This window comes from Atractosteus spatula, chromosome 14 (genome assembly GCF_055471065.1).
Source record: "Atractosteus spatula isolate fAtrSpa1 chromosome 14, fAtrSpa1.hap1, whole genome shotgun sequence".
Classification (NCBI taxonomy): domain Eukaryota; kingdom Metazoa; phylum Chordata; class Actinopteri; order Semionotiformes; family Lepisosteidae; genus Atractosteus; species Atractosteus spatula.
The window spans coordinates 27,343,088-27,364,914 of record NC_142719.1 but is presented as its reverse complement, the minus strand read 5'-3'; the positions used below and the strand labels follow the sequence as shown (position 1 = coordinate 27,364,914).

At 36.8% G+C, this 21,827-nt stretch overlaps 2 protein-coding genes across 2 annotated transcripts; one reads left to right on the top strand and one right to left on the bottom strand.

Moving 5' to 3' along the window:
* Window positions 1-1,791: 1,791 nt before the first annotated feature.
* zcchc10 (zinc finger, CCHC domain containing 10) lies at window positions 1,792-6,923 on the bottom strand. The gene is made up of 4 exons (XM_088932412.1): window positions 6,727-6,923; window positions 6,162-6,323; window positions 4,258-4,302; window positions 1,792-2,937 (listed from the first exon to the last, which is right to left on the bottom strand). The coding sequence occupies exons 1-4, from the start codon at window positions 6,765-6,767 to the stop codon at window positions 2,706-2,708; spliced, it is 480 nt and encodes a 159-aa protein (XP_088788538.1). The 5' UTR covers window positions 6,768-6,923; the 3' UTR covers window positions 1,792-2,705.
* Window positions 6,924-8,219: 1,296 nt separating this feature from the next.
* Window positions 8,220-20,865, top strand: LOC148821006 (heat shock 70 kDa protein 4-like). The gene is made up of 19 exons (XM_088931644.1): window positions 8,220-8,773; window positions 10,124-10,181; window positions 10,606-10,746; window positions 11,122-11,244; window positions 11,863-11,962; window positions 12,293-12,426; window positions 13,302-13,546; window positions 13,761-13,837; window positions 13,946-14,097; window positions 14,955-15,061; window positions 15,155-15,288; window positions 15,540-15,721; window positions 16,150-16,245; window positions 16,460-16,615; window positions 17,115-17,240; window positions 17,919-18,026; window positions 18,120-18,239; window positions 18,845-19,006; window positions 19,485-20,865. Exons 1-19 carry the CDS (start codon window positions 8,667-8,669, stop codon window positions 19,701-19,703), a joined length of 2,547 nt encoding a protein of 848 aa, XP_088787770.1. The 5' UTR covers window positions 8,220-8,666; the 3' UTR covers window positions 19,704-20,865.
* Window positions 20,866-21,827: the final 962 nt, after the last annotated feature.

Sequence of the window (21,827 nt, the reverse complement as noted above, 5' to 3'; positions counted from 1 at the left end):
TGCCTTGATGAATAAGCTATATTGAGGAAAGAAAAAATGATCAATGTTTTTAGCTACCAATATATTCCACTACAAACAGCTAAAACAGACAAGAAAAAATCATGGCAGGACAAGAATTCCTTACAGTGGTATTCATGTTCTTTACTGCTGCAATTGCAGATCTCCCGTCATTACCGTATGCAAGGATAATGCGGGCATTGCTTGTTTTTACTGTGTACGCTGCAGTAGTGTTAAAGCTATTAGAGGTGTATCTTTGCCAGCTTCTTCAGTGAAATAATTAGTTCAGATTACAGTGTAATGTTTTTCACATGAAGTAACGTTTCAGTTACTTTAAGAAAAACTGAAAACAATTCTGTACTTTGCACTATCACTTCCAAACACTGCTGAAGTGCAAGATAATGCTGATAGTACATTAATTTTTTAAAGCGTCACAGTTTAAAAAATGACATCTAAGAAATATTGTATTCATACAGTAAAGGAATAGAATGTGGTTAGAAAGCCTGGTCTTGGAACAGATCGCCGTGAAGAGACGGAATGTTGGTTTGGTGAGAGAAAGGGGCAGGTAGCCCAGGGAGGAAGAGAAGGAATGACGAAGAGATCTAGAAAAAGTTTGTGATTATTGTGTATTCCATTAGAACACTCAGTATTAAATTGAAATTGAAATCTAAATGGAAATTTCACTAACCTTTTAGTTAGAAAAAATAGTAGGCAGTTATCATAAACAAGTTACATATGCATCTACAGTACATTAAACTCTCTTCTTACTCAGGTTTCATGTTCAGCTTTAAATCAAAGGGCTTCTGTACAGAACAGTTATAAAAGGACTCAGTTGTGTCATTTCTCAAATAAAGCCACCTTCCTGTATTGTCAACTGATGATGGGTTATGCTTTCAAATAGTATGTTAGGGTGATTACATGTCTGCAACACTCCTAATATCCTCTGCAACCGTATTTTTACTAATCATTCTTTAAACAATATTGTGCACAAAAAGAGGTATGCACCCAAAAACTACATTGGTATCAATGCAGTATCTCAGCATAGTTCTATTTTTATAATTATTATTATTAATAAAAATAATGTTGTTGTTATTATTATGATGATGTTATTATTTTAGCAAATTTTAAATGTCTATAAAGATTAAAAAATAAAACTATTTTCAAGAATCATATATTTAAAGTTAAAAAATAACTGTCTTTCAAAGCTAACAGCATTACACCATTACAGGCTTTGTAACTGAATGTTCATTGTTTCTCAATGTTCTGTTTAATTAGAATATACAAATCCAAACACCAAACAGCTGTATTATCTGCCTGCTAGAGCATGATTATGACCATCACAGACCACAGGGTTAGCGCTCCCTGCTGGTCCCATTAACACCTCTTCCAGCAGCAACTTTGGCTTCTCCAGGAGGTCTCCATCCTGGTACTGGGCAGACTCACACCTGCCTAACTTCAGTAGGTTGCCAGTTCTGGCTTATATATATAGCTGCTGACCACATGTACCACATGCTTTGTAAAGCAAGCCTTTTGAACTAGTTTAAACCAAGAATAGATCGTACTGCTACCCAAAAATGTGTATAATGTGTAACTTTACATTGGTTATGTTGACCTGCAGCTTTACTATATAGCTGCTAGCTAACAACAGAAGAAAAAAAATGGTATCCTTAATTGGAGAATAGTAAAAGTGGGACATTAGTATGAAAATAAAGCCTAGCACAGTTTTAGATGCTACATTCATAGCATACTTTCATGACACACTTAGCAAAGTGATAAAGACTCCATAACACTGAGCAGCGGCAAACTTAGCACATTTTATTTTACAATACAAAATGATAATCTTTCATTTTATAGAACCTACACTTTATACAAAATAGCAGGGTAATGGACCCTGCTTGAACGAACCCAGCAAATTTAAGGCTCCTCGTGCAGCATGAATACTAGCAAAGGTCTTAGATGCACTACACCTCCACTGAATGTGTTTCAATGGCCTCTAGCACCCATTGGTTTTCACATTATCTACAGAACCTCTATTTTTTTTATGACTGCTATGCAAGTTGCACTGATCCAATGGATAATAAAAATGAAAAACTACAATAAAAATATATTACCTGTGACTGTCCTTTAACAAGTGTAATAAGGAACAAGGTAAAATAAAACAAAAACTGCTTGTTAACCTTTTACCAATGTTCCTTACAACACTTTGCATGTTGATACTGTTGAAATAATATTGCATGGTATATCATAATTCCACTCCTTGTATAAACTACAAGCTTTTATGGATATTTTCCAAATTTACCAATCCTTAATTTTAATATGTAATTTAAAAAGATTAAAAAGGGTTTTTTGTTGTGGCAGCTGAAACATGAAAAAATACACGATATTAAGACTTAACTGTAATTCATCCAGCTGGCGGGAAAACCCTTTAAATCTGCAACCCATCTTCCACTTGGAAAAGCAAATAGTCCTTGAGAAGAGAACCAGAAAGATCATGTAGTCCCAGCAAACCAAACAACCTTCAGAAGTTCTGAAGATAACCATATGGCTCTCCCAAGATGCATTTCAGACTGAGTGACACCAAGAGGCACATGACATGAACTGCACTATACCGCACTGTATATACAAGGAAATGCCTGCTCAGCACAACTGCCGAGTTACAGAAGCAGGAAACCTGGAATCCTTATTACGGAACTGTGCTGCTGCAGGTCTTATTTCTTCTTCTTCCTCTTCTTAGGAGGCTCCTGATCAGAGCTGCTGGTGCTGCTGGAGGAATCGGAATCGGAGTCGGAACTGCTGGACGTGGACGAACTGGAGCTGTCCTCACTGTCGCTGCTGCTGTCGCTGTCCGAGGACGAGCTGGAGGACGAGTCGCTATCGGATGAGGATTCACTGGATGAACTGCTTGAATCGCTGCTGCTAGAGCTACTCGATTCTTTTGACCTGTCGCAAAAGAAACAAGACTGCACTTTCACATCGAGATTGTGTAAGAGGAAGCAAGACGTTAGCATACACACAAACGGCATAAAACTTATTTGTATTCCCAGGTTCTTCATTCAAGAGTGCCTTCTGTATAAGTGCTTATTATCATTTCTTCAGATTGAGTATTTGCTTAGCAGCTGCCCAGAGCCTCATGGATTATTTTATTTGCGTAGATATACTGTACGAGTTTAAATGTCTTAATTGTGTCCTGGGAATGAGACATTAATACATTTAAAGCTGGTATGAAAATGACATTTAGCAAATGCTTTCATGCAAGGGACTTCAGCGCAAACAACATATAAATAATGGCAGAGGCCTCCTGAGTGGATCAAACTGTAAAGTTCTGATTCAAGCACATTCAGGGTGAGCTGTGTAGGGAGGCTGTTGGTATATAATGGTGGCCATGCTTTACCCAAGTGAGTGCTGCATTTCACTTGCAGATTTAGTCAAACCCATACTTTATGGATCCCGTGAGGGATCAATATAAGGGACTATATGATGAAAAACTGTAAATGCAACATATTATTATTAATTAAAGGATTAAACTGAGGGTGGCATGGTGATGCAGTGGTTAGCATTTCTGCCTTACAGTGCTGAAGCCCTGAGTTCAATTCCAGACCTAGGGTGCTATCTGTGTGGACCTTGGATGTTCTTTCCACAATTGCCTGGGTTTGCTCTGGGTGCTCCAGGTTCTCCCCACAGTCCAAAGATTTACTTAGTTGGCTTCTGGAAAAACTGGCACTGGTGTGAGTGTGTGCATGTTTGTGACTGGACATCCAGGGCGTATCCTGCCTTGTGCCCACTGCTTGCTGGAATAGGCTCTAGCTCCCCCGTGACCCTAAATTTGATAAAGTGGTCAGAAAATGGATGGATGAACCAAATATGGAACTTTTCCAACTTACAAATAACTCTTAGAAAACACAGCAAACCCTAAGACCTCCTGGGAGTATTGCAAGTTTGCGGTGCTCATGGCAAGGAATGTGCCTCGCCTCCAAATGACACTGAACCTAAGAGAATGGGGCTGTGTTGTCTGTTGTGTGTTGAAAGATGAGTTGCTCTAAGGTCGGCAGGTCAGAGGAATCTTCCTACATTTCCTCATTCTTTCCTGTTTGACGTCATGGAGCTCAAATGCTCAAAAGCTGAAATGTGAAAAACACACACCTGGATTTTTTTTTAAATTATTGCAATTGCAGAATCCCTTCTAACTCATACACACCTTGTCCAAAAAAGAACTACAAAACTACATTTAACAGTGCATGAAAGTTAAAAAATTCAAAATACCTTTTCTTCTTGACCTTCTTTTCACAAGAGCCCTCTGTGCCTGATCTAGAAAAAATAAATTATAGAACAGCTAAAGGACTCCTTAAAGTTTCTTTGTTTGCACCTATACAATATAGCTAATATTTGTCACATTAATTGACAAGCTCAGAAGCATCTAAATCACTGGTTTTTAGTCCTAGGTACCCATGTCTTCCAGTTTTCATTGAAAAAGAGCACTAGTGGTGAGTCATACTTTTAATTAATGTGTTGGTTTAGAATTATTTTCTTTTTTTTATAATACCCTGTATCAGCAATATTGTTTCCAACCTAAACTTGCGTAGTCTGCAAAGGAACAAGTAATAGGTTTATTCTATGCTGAAAAGAGAAGAGAGGAAGCTCAACACTTCGGTTGTGGAGCCTTTCTCAGGTGTGAGCCTTCTTTACACCTGAGAAAGGCTCCACAACCGAAGTGTTGAGCTTCCTCTCTTCTCTTTTCAGCATAGAATAAACCTATTACTTGTTCCTTAATGGAACTATATGCCGTTTCCACTCAACTTGCCTATATGATCAAGTTAAAAATGAACAAGCACAGGTAGGAATTTATCAAACATTAATAACTACCGACCTAAACAAACCCCTTGGCACCATTTGTGTTGCCCTAGCAAAATACCACTCAAGAATTTTCAAGGTCATAACCTGGCCTACTTAAAACTTCTGTTCAATTTAAATGGTGAAATAACTTCTAACATCTCCACCTGATGAGCTGTATAATGAGGCTGCTGGTGCATAATGGTGGCCATGCCTCACACAAGTGGGTGCTATATTTCACTGGTAAATTAAGTGGGTCCCTTCATATATATATATAAGTAACTCTGGGATTAAAAAAGCTATATATATGCAATTGATTATTATTAAATAAAGAATTCAATGGAAACTTTTTCAAACATGTATATATATATAATTATTTAAAAACACACCAGAAGCCTTTAGATGGCACTACTAGTTATTTTTTAAAATAATACCACATTAAATATGATCAAAATAGGGGTGAATGCTCTGGGATTTGACAGAGGTGAAAAGCACTAATTACAGTGTTTTAAACAGTAGCTAAAATTAAATATATACAGATCAGTGAATAAACTAAGGCAAAACAACAGAAAGCAAGTTAAGATTCAGACACTAGGAATTTGAAAATCTCTCCCACGCTCTTAAACTGTTCTGTGGACCACAGGGCAAACTTCAAAACAACCATGTAAATATCCCTACAAGATTAGATGAACACCTCAATGAGACACAACCTACTCATGCTATGAAGATGCATTTAAAAAAGAGAATATCCTTGGGCAAGTATTTGGTGTATTAAGCAAGTGCATCTTCCTTGTTGTCAAAACACTGCTTACAATTTGCAACAAAGTCTTAAAGAGATGGAAAACTATACTATTGTAAATTATGTAACAATAATACAAACATCATTCTGCTGTAATTGAGTGAGGATGCTTATTACTAAAAATGATTCTATACCTTTTATATATTTTTGTGAGCTTGATCCTCTATGTTGTGCGACTTTTAAATATATAATGCAAATAGTTGTATATAAAATACTACACAACAATATAAATGTATATTTTTCTTCTGTTATTATTATTATTAGACCATAGTTTTAAGCACAGGAATTGGAACTGAAAATATGCACTCAGCACACTGAAACAAAATTCACCTCGAACCAGGAGTCTGGGAGGTAGTCTTTGTAAGGAAAACAATACACAAAAGAAGCTGCATAGTATTCACGGTTTTTGGTCACACAAAATAAGATTTTGTTTAAGTGGAGGTCCAAATTCTAACGTGTAACTCACTTTTAAAATAACATAGCTTAATAAAAGCGTTCTCGGTTGTTTACAGTGTCTATCAATCTATTTGGAAGATACCTTGGTATGATGGCCAGTGTTTTCTCATTCTCTTTCAGCTTTTTCTTCATTTCCGTGGTCCTCGAAGGCCTGTGGAGGTATTTTCGCTTCCCTGTGCATTCATATGTCCAGTGACCAAATTCCAAACACTTCTGACATCGAACATGTTGTTTGTTAGCTTCTCTGTGAGTGAAACACAAAAGCACGATGAAGACATCTACTGTACACAGCATCTCACGCGCCAAACCTCCACCGTATCATTGTATGTGACGACACATTACCACGTTCAAACTCAAAATAAGACATTGTAATTCCAGTAATACTTCCCGAGTTTCCAAATCCAAAATAAAAAACGTACATTATGCAGATTGATATGCAAACAGCACTCAATCTGAGTGATTCACAATACTACTCAAACACTGCTGCCGGTTATTTTTTTTATCAAATAACTTGGTATATCTTGTCTTTATATCTTTCACAGTTGCGTTCTGTAACCCATATGATAAAATAATTGAGTTAACACTTTAAATCCCTACACAGAAAGAATTCTAACAAAATATCAATAAATAATAAATATTTAACTTACGCCTGCCTGCGTGCAATTAATCTGTGCATGGGCGTCGCCATCTTGGATCTCCGGTGCGGAAGTGGAACATGGGAAATGATTAGTCCTCCCAGCTTGGAGGAGCTGGGAGGACTATACAGTACTTTTTATGCAGTACTGAAAATTACTGTTAGTTTTCAATAGTACCCGTTTTTGATGTACGCTTTCACTCAACGTGTTTCAGAAGTAAAATAAATGCTCACTGATAGGCAAGATGTAGATTACTATTGTATCATATTTGTAAAAAATATCACATTTATTGACTGCTGTATCTCAAGAAGTTCAAACTATCAACTATGGTTCGTGTCTGAAACTGAAACTTACAGTTTCACTGTATTATAAAATAGTCCTTGTTCAGATCTAAGGACTAGCTCATCCTTGAATTTAAACTTCTAAATCTACTGATATCTCTATTGCTGGGCCTGGTCCTCATTGAGAAAACAGGTTACTACTGTAGGTGGCTTTTTAGAATCCTTACACTTTTATAGCACTTTTCTGGACACTTCACTCAAAGTGCTTTAAAGATAATGAGGACTCCCCTCCTCCACCACCACCGCCAATGTGTAGCACCTGGATGATGCGACGTCACACATCAGCTATCAGTGGGGAGAAGAACAGAATAGTGAAGCTAATTCATAAATGGTGATTATTAGGAGGCCGTGATTGATAAAATCCAGGCAGAAATTTGACCAGGACAACAAGGCCCCTACTGTTTTCAAGAAATGTCCTGGGATATTTTAATAACCACAGAGAGTCAAGACCTCAGTTTTACATCTCATCAGAAGGACAGCACCTTTTTTACTGTAACATTTCCCTATCAATATACTGGGATATTACAATCCATACAAACTGCAGTGTAAGCACTCTCTAGTGGTCCCCTTAACATCTCCTCCAGCAGCAACCTTAACTGTCCAGGAGGTCTCCATCCAGGTACTGACCAGGCTCTCACCTACTTAGCTTCAGCAGGTTGCTAGTTGTGAGCTGCAGGGTGATATAGCTGCTGACCACTTGTAACAGGTTGTGTAAAGCCAGCCTTTTGAACTAGTTTAAACCAAGGCTAAATTTGTAAAGTGTGTAACTATACAGTGGTTATGTTGACCTACAGTTCTGTTATATCAACGATAATGACTGTAGTGCAATTTGTTTAGCCATCACCTTACACAATTTACACAATCACTGGTCATCTATACTGAAATAAGACACGATCAACAGAATAGGGGTTTAATCTGCGGATTCCAGGGGGTTGTAGGACGATAATGTATCCTTCTGCAAACTGCTTAAGTCAAACTGGGCCAATAAATGGCCTGGCTGCAGCTGTATAAATGAATCCTGCTCAGGTCGACATTGCAAGTCAGAATTCATTGACTATTTCTATAGCTGGTTAAACAAATGCTTTAAAAGAGGTTAAATCAAAATTGTACGATGCAAAGTACATAATATAATATAATATTTTATGTTTACACGGGGGGGTGGACTGGGGTCTTTGCGGAGAACGATTTCTTCAAAACCGCCAGGAAAAAACTCGGGAGAAAATACTTAGAAAACGCCCCTCTCCCCCCTGTCCCTGCCCCTGTCCCTGAATTTAAAAGAATTTCTTTCTCTTACAGAAGAGTCCAGAGCAGTCTAGAAAGATCTTAAACCTCGCGAGAAGACGGGTGCGGCGAGATTTTGGAGGTGAAACTGAGTGAGCAGCCGGCTTCTCCGTCCGCAGCGAGACCCTTTCATCCAGCAGCAGTGCGGAGAATGATTTAGCAAAGGAAGAAGAAAAACTTTTATAGATCCGTATTTACCCCACTCTTCTGGCTTTTTTTTGTACTCTCGCATTTAGTTTTGAAACTCCAAGTCGACATCAATTTTGAAATACGATCCTTTCTTCTGAATAGTTATTTTGTAGTAAAAAAAATATAGCCTAGAAAGGAAAGATGTCAGTGGTTGGTTTTGATGTCGGTTTCCAGTCCTGCTATGTTGCAGTAGCCCGAGCAGGAGGGATTGAGACTGTCGCCAACGAGTACAGCGACCGCTGCACACCGTGAGTATGGAAATCTGTGCCTTTTCATTTATTTCTGTCATTAATAGACGCGCTTAATTCCCAGACAGCGAGCACAGCCAAGCAAGGCTTTGAGTTGTGAGGCCTTGCGTCATTGTACAGGCAGCACACGTGAGTAGAGGTCCATAACGAGCTGCTCTGGCTTTCGTGTGGACGTTTATGGCTGTCTGTTTTTGGCTTCCGTCGAGAAACTCGCCTGCTTTTGTTTTCCCAATTCAGACGTTATCGTTTAGGGTCAGTTGAGCTATGAATCGATCAGTTTTGCCTGCTATGAAAACCGGTGAATGGGTAACTAGCGGATGTTGTCACCTGCGGCCTGTGTCGTAAAGTAGGTACAGTCAAGGAATATTCCAGCAATAAGCGCTCGAAACGGACGCCTTAACCATTTAAACCAGAAACGCGTGTTTTTAGTTGGTTTTTTTTTAATGTAAGAAAACGGCGTTCTCGTTTAAAGTTGAGCAATTTCTCTAACTCCGCTGTTCTGGTTTCATTTTTCGTTTCATTGAGATGTGCCTTTTCATTAGGGAGTGTCGTCTTGTTGATTAAAAGAAAGACGTGTCTCTCAGGTTTCCATAGACTGGAGTCAGTTGATATTCTTGGACGTTGAATTTCTGTCTGCTGTGATATTGTGCTGTCAACTGAGGCACTTAACTACTGCTTCTAGATCATGGCTAATGTTATTATAAAGATAATCCACGCCGAGGCATTACCCTTAGAGGAAAATGGATGCTGCTTTAATTGAACAGACGGTTATATTGCCTTTTGAGCTGCACACTTATTTTAAAAATGTCCTAATTTGTGCCCTTAACACGATGGAATTATTTGCATTTATAAATGTAAATTTAAAAAAAGCAGGGACACCATTGACTTTTGTATGTCGGTGTTCAAAGATTATGATGGTATAAGACGTATTTTTCTGTAGTGTCTTCATTCTTCACAGTGGCAAAGTATCAGGCTCAGTATTGAGTGAAGTGAACATCAGTGAAATAGGAAAAACCTGATTGGATTGGATGCTTATTTGCATCATTATAGCGTCTGCTGGAAAAGATCACTGTGACTCCGGTCTCTTATAGTGAAATGTTTCATGCTGCATCAGTGTCGACAATCTATCATCTGTATTCACCTGTATAATAATGGGTTGAAGATCATGTTTGACAGCACGACTGCTTGAAGGCTTTGTAAAAGGAATTCAAGTAGGTAGCTGTGTGAGCATGCATAGGCAGCACAGCATTTCGGCTGTGGAGCCTCCTTCTTTCCTTTTCCTTGTAAAAGGAAACTGAGAAAAAAAACTGCTAATAAAGTCATGAAAACTTCACTTCCCTCTTTTTTTAGATCATGTGTGTCCTTCGGACCAAGAAATCGTTCAATTGGTGCTGCTGCTAAAAGCCAGGTAAGACTGCTGATGTTTCCTACAGTGGGTTGGTTTGACAATATTTAATGTAAATTTGTACCCACCTGTTTACTAGTGTTCTGGTAGTATGTAAAAGTAAAGCCATATTTGCCATATGTAATAATGAGTTCAGATTTGTCCAAAAAGTACCAAGTATGCATCTGGACCTCTTTAAAAGTACTTCAGCTCCTGCATTTTATACATCGTTTATTGTATTTTTGTTTGTGGTATGCAATCAATCTGCTTAAAACACTATTATATATCATTTTAAAAATATGTTGCACAGAATATTGATAAATGTGGTGATGTATGATGTAGACAACACGTTTTGTTCATTATTAATAGTAAAATGATTTGAAGCTAGTTGGTGTATTTACTTTAGAAATGAATGCAATCAACTTTATCACACTGTTTTCTCCTGTAGCTCGTCACAAATGCAACGAATACAGTGCAGGGCTTTAAAAGGTTTCATGGCAGAGCCTATTCTGACCCATACATTCAGTCTTTAAAATCCGGCCTGGCCTATGAACTTGCCCAAATGCCAACAGGAACAACTGGCATCAAGGTAAGAATGATCCAGATATGCTGAACATCTCTGAAATGAATTTAAATTGTAAATGATAGGATTACCCTGATAAGCATTTACTCTGATTTTTTAGAACAAATTCTGTGTAAGTACAAATATTCCAAGAATGCTCATGAAAAAGAGTTACAATTTTTTATTGACCTCCGTGGTCTGTAAACTGGCATGTTAACACATTTTTTTAAAACTTTGTCACAGTGATTTGACATTAAACTGATGTAGTACAAAAGTGTTTTGATAACTATGAAATTTTCCTATGCTAGAATGTCATGTCAATAATGCTGACTAGCCTTTTTTAGAACAGATAAAAATATTAACAGCCAAGCTTTGTGGTGTATCTTGAATTTCTTCATATAGGTGATGTATATGGAGGAGGAGAGGATTTTCAGTGTTGAACAAGTCGCTGGCATGCTGCTGACAAAACTAAAGGAGACCGCTGAAAGTGCACTGAAGAAACCTGTGGTAGACTGCGTCATCTCTGTACGTAGTTTTATACTGAGAAAGCTCTTGCACATTGCACTTTGCAAAACTCGCTCATTGCAAAATGTACAGATTTCAGACTGACCTTTATAGCAGACCTTTACAGGGAACTACCTTTTTTTAAAATTCTTGCGTTTGCCCATAATTCTCATTAGTTTACATCAATCAGTAAAATATCTGATGCGAGCTGTTTATCTCTGCATGTTTAAGTAGTTTTTTTCAGCAGTGGAAATAGACAGTCGTTAATAGGGTTAAATACAATTTTGATGAACGCTAGTTGTAGAATTGTATTCAAAACTCTTAGCTATCTGTTGTATTGCTTAAGTAATATTTTATAACTACAACTTGACCCATTCTGTCCTGTGTGAAATGTGACTTTTCGAAGTATATCTCCTTCCTGAGCATCAACCAGCCTGCACACATTTTCAGGGAACATGACCTATATAGCAATCAATAACTAAGATGATCTTCCTTTCTGTTGATCGTATTTAAGAGCAATGTATATATAGAATCAAACACGCCTTTCATGAAAGGAAGTTTTGTTGCTGGGGTTTCAGGGTTTTTCTGTGTTTCTAAACATGAATGTATCTAGTGATGCTTTTTGTCCCATTTCTCTAGGTACCTTGCTTCTACACAGATGCAGAGAGAAGGTCTGTAATAGATGCAGCACAGATTGCAGGTCTCAACTGTCTGCGACTCATGAATGAAACAACAGCTGGTAAGAGAGCAAGGCTGGAAAGTATTGATATTTGTTAGGAAAGGTATTTGAATAATTTTGCTGAGCTCTGTATTTTTAAATTCCTTAAATTGCGTTTTCAGGACTTAGCACATTTTCTTCTACAGCATGCTTTGTGAGTGTCAGCGAGAAATTTAACATTTTGAAGTATTGTATATGGTACAAAAGCTCAGCAATCTAGTTAGAAATGATAGTTCTGAAAAATCTCATTGCATATTGTTGCTTGATATTTGTGCATTTTTAAGTTTCCTGCTGTGCTTATGTTATACAACATGATGCTTTAATACCACTTATTAATGTTGTTAATTACAGTGGCGCTTGCATATGGAATTTATAAACAGGACCTTCCTGCCCCAGAGGAGAAGCCACGAATAGTAGTATTTGTTGATCTTGGCCATTCTGCATACCAGGTTTCAGTATGTGCCTTTAACAAAGGAAAGCTCAAGGTAATTTTATTTTTAAGACTGCTTATGTTTTGTAATTTGCATGAGGTCACAGAGGATTACTAGTTTGACACACGCTCAAGATCTACCTCCCTTCTTCTAGGTGGCACATTTAGTCCCACCTCCATATTATAACTGTAGTTAAGCAGTATTATGCTAAAGCTGAAAATAATATAAATATTTGGAAAAATATTGTGAGGACTTGGGTCATATTGGAATATGCACAGTAGCTGCCAGGGGTCAGCCAGCATTGTTTCATTATCTATTAAAGACATTTGCTTTGTAGCAATGACTGCGAACACCTATATGCTAAGATGAATAGCCTGAACTGACGTTACCATGTCTTGTATGGTTTTGCACAGTATGCATTGGATTAAGTGTTCTGTGACAATCCGCACATAAGGAGCAGTATAACATGAGGAAAGAGCAAGCCTCTAAATTTAAAAATGTCACAGAATTAGGAACAGAACAGTAACAGCGAAGTCAGTATTGTAGTTTGCTTTAATATGAATTGTGGTCTAAAGTTAGTGGTTTCTTTTACGTTAAGGGTATTAGTTTGGCTGTTGGGCATCACAAATCATTTCCGGAGAAAGCATGCCAGTGTTCGTTGTAATTGGAAATGCAACAGGATGTTGCATCAAGTTCTGCACACCAGCATGCATGTTATAATGGAGTAGTGCTTTATTAAGTGTTGATTAAGGTGGACACTTATCTTAAATATCCCCAAAAAGATAAAGTATGGGTTTTATTTTCATTGTTTCATGGTTTTATTTTCATTTTCATATTGTAGAATTAAGTTTTGTCATTGATAAGAATATGCACACAACACCCTTAAAATAATTGATTTTTCAATGTCCCGTTTTTTTCCAACTTTTTAGGTTCTTGCAACAGCTTTTGATGTGAATTTGGGTGGCAAGGATTTCGATGAGATTTTGGTGAATTATTTCTGTGAAGAATTTGCTAAAAAATACAAGTTAGATGTTAAATCCAAGACCAGAGCGCTATTGAGGCTGTACCAGGAGTGTGAGAAACTTAAGAAGCTGATGAGTGCCAATTCTTCAGACCTGCCTATGAACATTGAGTGTTTCATGAATGATATTGATGTGTCTGGAAAAATGAACAGGTATGAACAGTGTTTTTGAGTATATTCTTATACTTAAACAATATGGAGTATAGTAACATTCTTTCTCAGAATATATAATTCAGTACTTGTTTATTAGTACAAATCTAAATTACCGTGAGTCTGCAAAAGTAAAATGCAGCATATGCCATCATTTAATAGGATTTTTATTAATATCTCATTACTGCACTTATTTCTTCTGTACATTCTTTTTCAGAGGTGCGATGGAGGAGATGTGTGCAGGACTTTTGGCTCGAGTGGAACCACCTCTCCGCAGTGTGCTAGAACAAGCCAGTGAGTGAAAATATATTTCAGTACAAAGTGGAATGGAGCAGGAAGTGAAAAGTAACTGGGTGTTTCAAACTATTTTGTTTTTAAAAAATACATTTTCTATTACTTTAGGATTGAAGAAAGAGGACATCTATGCTGTTGAGATTGTGGGGGGTGCAGCCAGAATCCCTGCCATCAAAGAGAGAATTAGCAAGTTCTTTGGTAAAGAGCTTAGCACCACTTTAAATGCAGATGAGGCTGTTGCACGAGGCTGTGCCCTGCAGGTAAGTTTTTGTACTTTATGGTTTATAATGACTGTAAACTTATGTAATCAGTGTTACATCCATTACTTACAAAATAAAATGTGATTTGAGTATGATATGGGTTGTTATTCACAATTTTCAGCACAGCTGCAGAAGAACAAAGCATGACTTAATTCTAAAAACAGCATCCTTGTGGTCTCCACATTACTTGTATTTATGCTATTCATCCACAGAAGCAACCCAACAACTACAGTACTTGCTCTTTACACACCTAACATTACTTTCAGTAACCGGAAAATTTAATTATGGAACCTATGCAAGGTTTTACATGTAAATTATTTTTTATGTGTCTAGTCAGATGTAACCAGGGCAGAAGGTGTAATGTTTGTAGGCTATACCTCTTTTAAGACGTGATCGTCATAGCCACTACTGTTAAAGGAAGCCAAAAGGCAATATGCCTCTGCAATTATGTTTCTTATAGACTATTATAAGCAGTATTCATAATAATGAAGTTAAATTACAGTGAGGTAAATTACTGTAATAATGGTGAGACATCTCTAAATTGCCACTCAAGGTATTAATATTTACAAGAGACTGGAAGAAGCATGACTGACAGCACTGGTTTGAATTGCAGTGTGAAAGGACTTTCTAAGTGGCTTAACAAGCAGCACGGCTCGTTGCGAGCACAGATTGATTTCAATAGTTTTTTTTTTAATCAAATGGTTTACTTAAAAATTTTAAACTAAAATATGCAATTTCACACATTCTCTATTGATGGTCTTTAATAAATCAGAAATACGTATGATTTTGTCTTAAAATTCTGATTGAGCAGTTTTCCATGCAAGACGTCTATATTAAGTGGTGACTTTTCTCCACAGTGTGCTATCTTGTCTCCTGCATTCAAAGTGCGAGAGTTTTCTATTACGGATTTGGTTCCTTTTCCAATTTCCTTGAAGTGGAACTCTGCAGCAGAGGAAGGAATAAGGTAAAAATCCCGTTTCATTTTTCTTAGTATTTTTTAAAAAACATTGGTTCATCCGAAATTAAATTGCAAAAAATGTGTTTTTTTTTACGTTAGTGACTGCGAAGTTTTTCCAAAGAATCATGCAGCTCCCTTCTCCAAAGTGCTAACCTTCTACCGCAAAGAGCCATTTTCTCTGGAAGCTTACTACAACAATCTAAAAGAACTGCCATACCCAGATCCCACTATAGGTGAGAGAATCTCTATCCCCTTCAAAATATATGCCATTTTACTGTCATTGAATTTTATATTAAAACATTACCTGTGACGGACGGGCATCCTGTACACTGCCTTTAACTCATTGCTTGCTGGGATAGGCTTTATCTCCCCTGAAAGTCTGAATTAGATGAAGTGGTTAGAAAATTGATTAATAGAATAAAAAAATATAATCAAACACTGTCAGTTGATTGGCCAACATTGACATTGTGTGCTTTCCCTACAGGTCAATTTGTGGTACAGAAAGTGGTTCCCCAGGTTTCCGGTGAGAGCTCAAAAGTGAAAGTGAAGGTTAGAGTGAACATCCATGGAGTTTTTAGTGTATCCAGTGCCTCTCTAGTGGAGATACAGAAGTCTGAAGAGGGGGAAGAGCCAATGGAAACTGAGCAACTAGTAAAGGAGGAAGAGGTAGTAAACTTCTCTATGAATTCTATTGCCAATCAGTACTTAAAGCTGTTTCACCTAGCACCTGGTTTACAATACAAAGCTCAAAGTAAATTTTACTGAATGATTACAACTGCACAAACAAGAAAAGTCAATATACAAAGAGCCCCTAGAAACTGATTAAAAGAGGGCTTGTATTGACAATTAAATGATAATGATCTTCAATTATGCATGTCCCTTTTTAAGTGATATACAGATTTCTGTGTTGGTTTTTCAAACTACTTTGTTTTCTCTAAACGTTTTTACTGTTACTGCTGGACAGCAGTAAAATCTAGACATACACTTGAATATTTATGAATTCTTCTCTGTATACATAGGATAGAAACTTTCCAGTGTTTTATTTAAAGAAAATGAGTAAGTGATGAAGTATTTTATACATTTCTTTTCTTTAGAGTAAAATGCACGTTGACCAGGAAGATCAGAAAGCCCAGGGTGACAACCAGCAGAAGGAAAATGCAGAAAAAAAGAATGATGCAGATGAAATGGAGGTAAGTGAATACTAGCTTTGTCATTTCACTGTGAACAGGTTCATTTCTGTTAGTTGTGTGACATAACCAGAAGATCAAATGTTTAATCTTTTTTTAAAAAGCTCCCTTGTATATATGTTTCTTTTGCCGGTTATTAAACAGTAATATTTGGTTTTATATAGGTTTATTAATTTTGTAAAGTACATCAGATTCTTCCAAAATGTTTTAATTTCAGACTTCATCAGAAGATACCAAACAGGATAAGAAGACTGATCAGCCTCCACAGGCTAAAAAGCCTAAGGTTAAAACAAAGACTGTGGACCTTCCCATTGAAAACCAACTGCAGTGGCAACTGGCCAATGATATGCTGAACCTGTTTGTTGAAAATGAGGTAATTGCTTAATAACTGGTTAACCGAGTAAATTTTTGTTTTTGTTCTTTCTCTTATGGCCTTAAAGCCAGGGCCAGAATTTTAAAACATTTTGTAAATAGCTTAAACAAGTTTGCAAAAAAACTTTCTGCATGAAAGTAAAAGCGGACAGCATTGTTTGGGGTCATCTATTTGAAATGAAATCGTTGCAGTTGTTTCCCGAAAGTGTCCTATATAAATGGAGCTCTTTGACAAGTACTGTAAATGCTGCCAGTTTAAGCCTTGTGTTGTTATGTAGTAAAGTTGGAAAGGTGAACCTGGAAGATGTGGACTCCAGCTATAATTAAGCTTAGTGTTGCTTTAAAAGAGTTTAGAAACAATAGTTTAAATGAAAATACAACACCAATATTGTACCTCTTACCTTACACATATGTGGTTTATTTATCTTTCCTTACTTTTGAATTGCCTCTACCCTGGTCATGGTCGTTTGCAGAGTGTTATAGCATTGTCTTTTTCTTAGGGAAAGATGATCATGCAGGATAAACTTGAGAAGGAGCGCAATGATGCCAAAAACTGTGTGGAGGAGTATGTCTATGAAATGCGAGAGAAGCTGCATGGGGTCCTGGAAAAGTTTGTCAGTGAGGCTGTAAGTATATTTGTCATTTCATTGCCATTAGTTTGAATGAATTCTGACATGTACCAGTTTATGGACATTAGTCACTTGGACACATTTGTATAATTATTGTGCTGGTTTAATATAGCTAGTACTTTAAATGTTGACAGTAAAGGGCTTTTCCATATCAGTTGTGGATGCTGGTATGATAGGTGTCTAGTTATAACTTTTATTTAGGATTTTTTACTCTTTTAAAACTTTAGAATTGAAAAATATTTATATTGTATATAAATTGGGAATCTCCATTTGTGCCTTTGGGCAGATAGTCTCATTGATTGAGCTGTTCATCTTTTCATCTGTTACAAGCCCTGAAGTAATGTACAACGCTGATTAAAGGACATCGCTGATTAAAGGAGAAGTAGTTTGCTCATTCTTATTGCAGCACACCTGCAGGCATCCAGGATTGTATAGGGGTTACTCTCTTGTTTGAAGCCAAGAGTTTCTTGGCTAACTAATCCCAACAGTACCCAGGTAACCAGTTGTGTATTGCTGCTTGGGCAATCCTAGGCACAATTGGCTAATGGGAGCAGCCAGACTTGAACTGGAGATTTTGTAATTCAAAAGAATATTATGAATAAGGAACTTATTAGTGTTGCAAAAGGCTTTAATAATTAACATTTTTCCCCACTGACAAATGATTTGAATTTATAGGACCGAGATGCTTTTTCATTGAAACTTGAAGACACAGAAAACTGGCTATATGAGGATGGAGAGGACCAACCTAAACAAGTGTACATTGATAAACTGTCTGAACTTAAGGTAACGTGGCCTCCATTAATACTGCTATCTAGTGAAGGACTATGTGTCTAAGAAATTGTCTAACTCCAACAAATTAATTTCCCCCACCCACAGAAACTTGGTCAGCCTATCCAGGAAAGATACCTCGAAGCTGAAGAGAGACCAAAAGCGTTTGAAGAGCTTGGAAAACAAATCCAGCAGTACATGAAGATAGTTGAAGCCTTTAAATCAAAGGTAAGGAGTTATTGTTTTTATTAAAAAATTGCCTACACATTAATTAAAGTGTTTGCAGATTTAAAAGTACATTGGCTCACTCTTCCCAAATTTAATTTTTGAAAACCAAAGACTGCATCTGCATGTCTTTGTATCTGAATACACAAAATCATTTCATGTAAAGGAAAGTTCGAGTGTCTGTACACATTTAGGCACAAAGCACTCAAATTTCAGCCTTTTGACTTTTAAAAAAAACTTTTCTAATAAATATACCGTTAAATCTCTAGGCCATCCATACTGCACATTCTTACACTGTTACAGAAAAGTAAGCTTAAATGTCACTGACTTCAAGTGAGTTCTGTAAATTCTCACAAGAAAGTATAGCAATAGATGTGCTTTTCAGGGCTACAGTGATTTAAAAGAGGACTTTGGAATGTGAGTTTGTTCAAGACAAAAATATTTGGACAGGTGGTGATGTGGGGGAAAAGCATATACAGCTTGAGGACTACATATAAATTAAAGAGATTGTGGTTTATAATTGATAATGCTGTAATAGAAAGTTGAATACAGACATGTCTGCAATTCTGTAGGTTAAGGGAGACTTTATTTTTATTTTTAAATTCCAGGATGAGCAATATGAGCATTTGGATGCAACTGAAATGGAGAAAGTCGATAATATGGTAAATGAAGCCATGATTTGGATGAACAGCAAAATGAATCAGCAGAGCAAACAGAGCCTTACATTGGAACCCATCATCAGAGTGAAAGAAATTCAGTCAAAAACAAAGGTAAAAGACGTAAATTTGTGAATACTAAAATGGGCAGTAAATAACAAGTACAGTAAATATCAACAGTCTAGTGCAATAACAATCAGACTGGAAGTAAACTGAGATTAGAATTCAGTTTTAATTAAATGTCTTCCTAAAAAATGTTTTGTGAAATTAGTTGTACATTTTTGTATGTATTGATTAATTTATGTCTTGGGAAGTGCGTGGGCCTTGAAATATGAACATTTCTTCCTCCCTTGTTGCCAGTGTAATGGATCTTGTTAAATTAAATGGAATGGATCCACAACTTAAATTAGAATAAGTATTATCGTCTTAGATCTCTGAATTTCTCCAGTTTTATTTTTGGGGTTATTTATACTTCAAGCCTTCAAGTCAAGGATTTGTAATTTGTTAAATTGTGACTATTGGAATTTAGTGCTAGTTTTTTATTTTGCCCTGTGCCCTTGCCTCCTAACTGTATATTTTATTTTTTTCCTAGGAGCTTACTTTGGCTTGCAATCCCATTGTCTCAAAGCCCAAACCGAAAGTAGAGCCACCAAAAGAGGAGCAGAAGGCAGCAGAACAGAATGGCCCAGTAAATGGACAGGAAAACACAGACGCACAGCAGCCTTCCAGCACTGAGAAAGCAGCTGAAAGTACAGGCCAGTCCAACGCTGACTCCACAGACCAAAAGCTGCCTGAGATGGACATTGACTAACAAGCTGCTGCATCTTCCAAGTGCTACCAACATCTGAAATGTTATGATAGCCTTTTGAGAATTGTTATTTAGATGGTCTAACTTACCTTAGTCATATGCCAACATGGCATTTTTCATTAAAAGAATCAATCCATATATTGATGGTTACGTAGGAGCAAGTCACAAACATAATGTAACTGAGAACTGCGTTCTACATGGTCTAGCAATTTATGGGTTGTATTCAGTGTTTCAATTTATAGTTCTTATTTTTTTAAATATTCAATTATTATTTCTGATTTTCATTGCCACTATTTTGGAAATATCTGTGCAAAACCATGAGCCCTGAAATAAAAAATACACTGTTTTTTTGTAGTCAAATGTGTTTTGTTCCTTAAAACAGACTGGCAACTGGCTTCATAATGTTTAAGAGGTTATACAGGTATTTAATATAAATATGTGAATTAATCATTTGTTCTGTAAATCAAAATAATTGAGAATAAAACTGTAATTGGTTCAATTTTGCATTTTGCAATTTGTTTTGGATTTGTTCTCTGCAGGATTTTCTGCAGTTATCTCTGTTGGTGCAGTTAATAGATTAATTTGAGACCGTCCCAGAGTAATGTATGGATCTGGTAATAAAATAGGATATGAAAAAACATAATTGTTAAAACTTCCAACTAGTGGCATGGAATGAACTTGTCGATTTTGTATACAGTACTTATACAATTATGATGCATTGAACAACAGAGTAGTATGGTATGTAAATGTGAAGGTGTTCTCTTGTTATGGTAAAAGCTGAACTATTTCTCTAAACCTGATAATACATTTTTTTAAAACCTTCATTGATTAGTGGGCTCTATTTCGTAACCTTTCATCAATGTCTCCTAAATCACGATCTGATGTGTACAGAATAAAAGGATTTTTTTTTTTCAAATTGGATATTGCGGATAAAGAATCTGCCAGTAATGTTGAAATCTAGAGAGATCCCGTCAGTTATTGAAGTCCTCCAGTGGTGGTGGAAATCTTTTCTGTAAAATTGTTTGCACTGTCTCTGTTGTAAAGGCACATCACAACTGGCCTGATGAAACATTATATGCTGGTGTCTATTTTTATTCTTGATACTTCCAATTTGCTATTATCACTGCTTTTAATTTCAGAGAAGTGAAATAAATAAAATTCTTCACCATGTTGTATTTGATAATACTTTTTAAATGTGCTGCAGTCATGTAAGGAAAATATTTCACATTAGGAATGTTTTTCAAGGTAGGTCCTTGATTATTGTCCACTTCTTACATTATGAACATGTATTTTATCTTTGTGCAGTGTTATGAGAGGTGAGACCAAGTATATATATATACACTTTATATAGAACTTTAGGATCTAAATTGAAGATGGAAGGCTTTCTAATCCACGAAATCTCAATTTTATGTCCGCTTCAGAGCTTGTCAATGGGAATTGGATCACTTTTAATTTTTGTAAACAAGTTGCTGTGTTTGGTGGCAGGCTCAAGTTTATTTTCCATTTCAGCAAGTCACATGCAGTTTACATGTCTGAACGCCAATTAATTGCGGTACATTTTTTCAGTAATTTTTCAACTTGTACCTTACCATGATGAGGGTTAAAATTCAGAGAAGGGGTGACATTGATGCCTTGAAACCCTTTTCATTCATGAAGTTTAGCAAATGGACATATATTCTCAACATAATATTGCTCTCTGAAGCTCTAGAGCCTAACCCGGCTATCAATGAGCACATGGCAGAATTCACTGTGGATGGGATACCAGTCCATCACAGACATGCAGACACCAGGGCAAAGCTCTGCAGAAGCTATTTGACCTACCGACATGTCTTTGGACTGTGGGAGAAAAACAGAGCAAGAGGACGAAACCCGTGAGAAAACGGGGAGAACGTACGTACTCCCAAAGTACCTCAGGAGTTGAACCCAGGATCCCAGCACTGCACCACCATGCTTATAAACACACAAAAGATTATTAATGAACGAATGAGCGGAAACATACATAACCCTGTAGCCTTCATGTTTAGTTCACATACTGTACAACATTTACTATACCTGCGCTAATACTAAACCGTCACGATTTCAACCCCCATATTCAGTCTGCATCGTTGCTATTTTTGGATTGCGAGA